This window comes from Myxocyprinus asiaticus, chromosome 38 (assembly GCF_019703515.2).
Source record: "Myxocyprinus asiaticus isolate MX2 ecotype Aquarium Trade chromosome 38, UBuf_Myxa_2, whole genome shotgun sequence".
Classification (NCBI taxonomy): domain Eukaryota; kingdom Metazoa; phylum Chordata; class Actinopteri; order Cypriniformes; family Catostomidae; genus Myxocyprinus; species Myxocyprinus asiaticus.
In genome coordinates, this window is record NC_059381.1 from 3,860,528 (window position 1) to 3,866,527 (window position 6,000).

At 33.5% G+C, this 6,000-nt stretch overlaps 1 protein-coding gene across 2 annotated transcripts in view; it reads left to right on the plus strand.

The window, feature by feature from the left end:
* rapgef1b (Rap guanine nucleotide exchange factor (GEF) 1b) overlaps positions 1-6,000 on the plus strand; it is a 71,150-nt gene that overhangs the window by 50,528 nt on the left and 14,622 nt on the right. For both annotated transcript variants that reach the window (XM_051678127.1, XM_051678128.1), the window contains 2 exons: positions 326-481; positions 4,360-4,506. In XM_051678127.1, coding sequence (XP_051534087.1) covers positions 326-481; positions 4,360-4,506 — 303 coding nt within the window. The remainder of the gene's footprint in view (positions 1-325; positions 482-4,359; positions 4,507-6,000) is intronic.

The following is a 6,000-nucleotide window of genomic DNA, read 5'->3' on the forward strand; positions in this document are numbered from 1 at the left end:
TCTGTGGAGTGGTTAAAAAATTTGTTTTAATGACTTCAACCCTAAGTGTATGTAAACTTTTGACTTCAACTGTAACATATTTCTGTCCATTCAAATCACGATAATAAAATCAAGTCCCACCCAATATTGTTTCTCACTTAAAATTTAGTTTCACTTGGAACTACATCACATTGCAGAAGTTAAATGCGTTTTGAATGATGTTTCATGTTGTCTTTAAATCCACCTTTTTTTGTGCTTTTTTGTTGTTATAACTCTAGAACGTCACTCTTTTTTCTGAACTTTTTCCTCTCTTTTTTCTTCCTGCTCTTCGTTTCTTTCACTCTAGGCCTCCTACGCCTGTCCCACTTCATCCTCCTCTTCCTCTCTTTCAATTCATCCTCCTCCTGCTGGGCTTCCGGAGGAGGCGGAGCCTGCTCTTGGTGTATGCCTATCAGTGTCTAACTCCTTCCTTAGTGGCCACACCTCTTTGACCACACCCGTGGTGAGTTTCGACCAATCAGGAGTTGAGTGCCGAGGGCCCTTTAAGGAATTATAGATTTATCCTGAAATATTGAAGCTGTGCTGTGTGTCTTACTGCATATATACACATTTAACAGTGTGGAATATAAGTAATTAGTGTTAGCTTTTTTTTTTTTTTTTACATTTTAGTGTTTTTGCTTGTGCATCATCTGGTCAGTCTTTGTTTGGTTTTGACACACATGTGCTCTTCATATGGTTTTGTCATCATTTTTCATATGTCTCCCAGGGCTGGATATTAAACTGCGGTTTAATAATGTTTATGATTATTTATGGGTTTTGTGTGTCTGGTTTGATGTTTGGGTTTTAGTGGGTGGCTTTTGGACCCAGAACCTAAGCTGAATTAAAGTCTTAAGCTGATCTAATCTTTGGTTATCTGTTTATCTGGGTTTAAGTCCAGTGCTTATCAAAAGACTGTTTATCTTCATGTAGCATTAAAAGTTTAAGTGCTGCTATTAAAACCTGAATTTGGGTCTGCGCTAATGGGTAGCAATCCTGCTAATACAAGGAAAGCTGACCTCAGATCAGTATCGGGTAACTCGCACTGGTCCAGTTTTCTGTTTTGAAATTTTACAAACATGGCGTGTTGAATTAGCGAGACTTCGGTGGTGACTACTGTAGTCAGTCTTTTGATTATGGGCATAAATCTGGCACCACATTTATTTTATGTAAAACAGTGATACCATAATAATACACTGCCGTTCATTCAATTAAAAGCTCATTAAAATGATTGCACAACAGTCTCTGAGAAAAGTTGTAAAGAAAATATGTGTAGACTTTGTGGTTGGAAATTCACATTTGTTTAGAATAAGTAGGTAACTATAAGTAACTACAGATAATTTTACACAAATAACTTTAAAATCAAAGTGAAATATACAGTTGTACATAATAATTGTGGTTTAATCAAAATCAGTCAGAAGATAGTTGATGTTTAATATACAGTTACGAAGAGCTGAAATAATAAACTAATGAGATTGTACTGTGGGCGGAGCTATCCAGCACAAAGTGACAAATAGAAGACAAGCAAAAGGGCAAAAACTCTGATTAATATACAATACAAAGGATTTATCATTCGCTGCTTTATTGCATTCGATCTGTTTTTTTTTTTTTTTTTTTTTTTAAAAGAATTTTTTTTTTTTTTTTTTTTTGCATAAAGCGCATTTTTAGCTATTATAATTCTGATTACCAGTACTGTAGTAATGCATCATGATGTGTTATGTGCAAGCTTCTTCCTTTATTTTATTTTTTATTTTTTATTTTTTGCAATTATTCTTCGCAATAATTAATATATTATTTAATAATAATTTTTTAGAGCCTCTACTAAATGTTCGCATGTAAAGTTAAAATCAATTTGAATAATTTTTAAATATACAGCTTCTCAGATTTTTGGCCAGGATTTTGTGTGTTGCACAGTTGCGGTAATGACAGTTTTATTTGATTTTTTTGGACATGCTCCAGAAAATGTTTTCGAAAATGTAGAAATATGTTTAAAAAATAAAATATAAACTAGTATGATCTGAATGAAATCAATATTTTGTGAGAATTACCCCATTACTGTAAAAAATTTTGTAATACAATTTTATTTGAATTATTATTATTATTATTATTTGCTTTACAGTAATAAGAATTAGATGAGAAAATATTAGGCTTGTCATAAAATATTGATATATCAATTATTGATCGGCACATTATTTTATCAATATATTTTTGTGGCATTGATATATTAAAATTAGCCGACATTTAAATTAGAAGACTAATTTGCGTGCTTTCCAATTCACTCAGTTGGCCTCTGTTTAACAGTCTGGCGTAATAGTTTTGTGTGACCACAAGGGGGTGATATAACATTTACTAAAGCAGTTCGCAAGGTATCACAACACAGGACGGGTATTTTAGAGCTTCTTGCACAGGACGCATACACACAAGTTACAAAGGTTTTTGTACATCAAGAATGAAAGTGATGTAAATGAGTTTGCAAGTTAGTCTATGAAACTGGTTAAACTGCACAAACTGAACGATAAATATTATTCTGCAATTTCTCTGTATGTATCTTTTGAGAGGTTTCATTCAAGCTGTCAAAGCACAAAAAGACATACTTGTAATTTAAAATACAGTGTGGCTATATGAAAGATGCATGTACACAAAATATATAATTTTCTGATGGCTAGAGTAAATAATCTTTGTCCTTTGATTTGGGTTGAATTTAATGGAATACTATGTAAGTTGATCTCCGTGGCGATGCAGAATTTTGAGCAGCCTCGAAAACGGCGAGCCTGTGGTGTATGCGTACATACCTTCATAGAAAATTATTTCATTTAAAATGTAAGAACGTGCCATGTTGTCCGTCAGACACGTCCGATGTGCGACACCCTTTAATTTAACCTGCCGCTCACACTTTACCAAAGTTGTGTTGAGAAATATGTTTAAAAAAACAGACTATTTTGTAACAGTTAGCCTTATTTATATCAGAAAATATCCCGATATATACTGAAAATCATCGGGAAAATCTTCTGATTATCGATGCATGAAAAAGGCATCAATCCCAAACCTTGAAAATATGCTTCATTGTAATGGAAATGTCCTAATGTAAAATAAATATTTTATATAATATATATTTTAAATATATAATAATATATATATATATATATATATATACACTTCTGAAAGTATGACCTGGATATGTTTTTACAGGTTTTATGAGATTCATGTCCACTTAGGATAAACGTATGTCTCAGAGATCCCAGTTCGTTATAACTGACCTGCGATCAGGCATCTGCTGTTATGAGTGTCATTGGTGGTTACCCCGGTAATGAGTTTTATAGAGTGTCTATTTGTCATGGCAACGGAATCTGGGAATTGTTTCGGAATGTTCCATTCTCTTGACCCTGACCTTTGAGGTCAATGCAGAAGCAATATGATGTTTATGTGAGTGTGTGTGTGTGTGTGTGTGTGTGTGTTTGTGTGTGTGCGTGTATTTGCCTAAGTAGAGAGTTCACCGTTTCAGTCATTAATTGGCCTGTGAGTGTATGGTTGTGAGGTACAAAGTGGATGTTTGTTATTTTTTTGTTTGTTTGTTTCTTACCCCCTTCTCTGAATCTCTGTGGAATTCTGGAATGTCACAAACGGAGTAGAATGAAGGAAACTCTTCCCGCTCTCCTGAGGAAACATGTTGGGCCATGTTTGTTTTGGGGTGTGGGTGTGGGTGTGGGTGTGTGTGTGTGTGTGTGTGTGTGTGTGTGTGTGTTTGCGCGCGCACGTGCGCAAACACACACGCGCGTGCACAGGGTCTGATTTGGAATGTTGTTACTAGTGTTCCGGGCGAGTCTCTGCAGGTGCTTAGAACATTTGGAAATTCACACACACACACACACACACAGAGACAGCCTGGACTTGACTTGTCCACCATTGTGTTGTATTATCTAAAAGGCTTATATCTGTATAATAGAAATGTACTTTTCCATTAAGGGGCCATTAAATTAAATATTTTCCCCGTTTTTTTTTTTTTTTTTTAACCTTTAAGTAAGACTTTTTCTGTGCGTCATCCATGTATGTAAAATACTCTTTATTAAATTAATACATAATCTGAATAATTAAGCTGTTACCTATCAATTTAAATCAACATCAACTAATATTTTACGCAATTTTATGCGATGTGTTTTAAATAGCTAGTCCTAGAATACAATATTAAGAAATATATCAGATGTTACAGATGTCTCTTTCTTCCTCCAGTCTCTTTTCCTCTCAACATTTTTAATGTCTGTTTTCATATTTATTCCTTTTAAAATACTTTCTCTTAATCTATATTTTCTGTACTGTCTCTCTCATCTCCATTTGGGCCAATCGCAGAGTTCCGATTTGATTGGCTTGACCAATGCCAGCAGAGCTCTGGATGGTGGGGGTGTCCCTAACGGGTCCTTGACCAGCTCTCTGGTTTCTCTGGCTGTCTGTCTTCCTTCCGAGTCATCTCTCTCTGACTCACTGCTTACCTCTGCGGTAAACAGACACTCAAAACACACACAGATATGCTTACCTAGCAACCTAAATGGGATCTTCTAATGCTTTAGAATAAAGTTAATTATAATTTCTCCAGACCTACCTCTGAAAGCAAACTTGTAGCATTTTTTTGAAAATGAATAAAACAGAAAAAAAAAAAAAAAAAGAAAATAAAATTACTTTAAGAAGCTCTTTTCTTTTTTGAGGACGTCCCCAAAAGGGACATTTTTTAGGACATTTTTGTACCCTAACTATAGGTTCCCTTATAAGAACACACATGTGTACAAATTGCTTTATAGTTTTGTTTTTATCTGCCTGAAAATATCACTGTAGGAAAGACCATCTTCCATGAACATTGGGAATGGAACATAATGGCAATGTTTGTGTGTGTTAGCACCATCTAGCGGTAAATGGACTATATTGAGTATTCTGGTGTAAACAACGGTTTATTTTTAGTCATGTTCCATTATTTAAAAAAATAATAATTTTTGTTACTTTTGTATGTATGTAAAAAAAAATAAAAAATAAAAATGTTGCATGTAATATTATTGGTACATATTTTTTTTGGTTTACTAGTGCACTTAATGTTATTGTGCATGGTACGTTATTGGTGCACAGTTTTTTTTAGTTACTTGTGTACGTAATGATATTTTGATATTTTTACATTATTGGTGCTTTTTTTTTTTGGTTAATTTTAAATGTAACATTGTTTTGCATATAATGTTATTGGTACACAAAATCATTTTTGAGTTACTTGTGTATGTTACACTATTTTGCATGTAACGTTATTAGTACACAACATAATTTTAGAGTTATTTGTGTATGTAACGTTTTTGGTACACAACATAATTTTAGAGTTATTTGTGTATGTAACGTTTTTGGTACACAACATAATTTTAGAGTTATTTGTATGTAACGTTATTGGTACACAACATCATTTTAGAGTTATTTGTGTATGTAACGTTATTTTGCATGTAACGTTATTAGTACACAACAAAATTTTAGAGCTATTTGTGTTTGTAATGTTATTTTGCATGTAACGTTATTGGTACACAACATCATTTTAGAGTTATTTGTGTATGTAACGTTATTGGTGCACAACGTCATTTTAGACATACTTGTGTATGTAACGTTATTGGTGCACAACGTCATTTTAGAGATATTTGTGTATGTAACGTTATTGGTACACAACGTCATTTTAGAGATATTTGTGTATGTAACGTTATTGGTACACATCGTCATTTTAGAGTTATTTGTGTATGTAACGTTATTGGTGCACAACGTCATTTTAGAGATATTTGTGTATGTAACGTTATTGGTGCACAACGTCATTTTAGTCTTATTTGTGCATGTAACGTTATTGGTGCACAACGTCATTTTAGTCTTATTTGTGCATGTAACGTTATTGGTGCACAACGTCATTTTAGTCTTATTTGTGTATGTAACGTTATTGGTGCACAACGTCATTTTAGTCTTATTTGTGTATGTAACGTT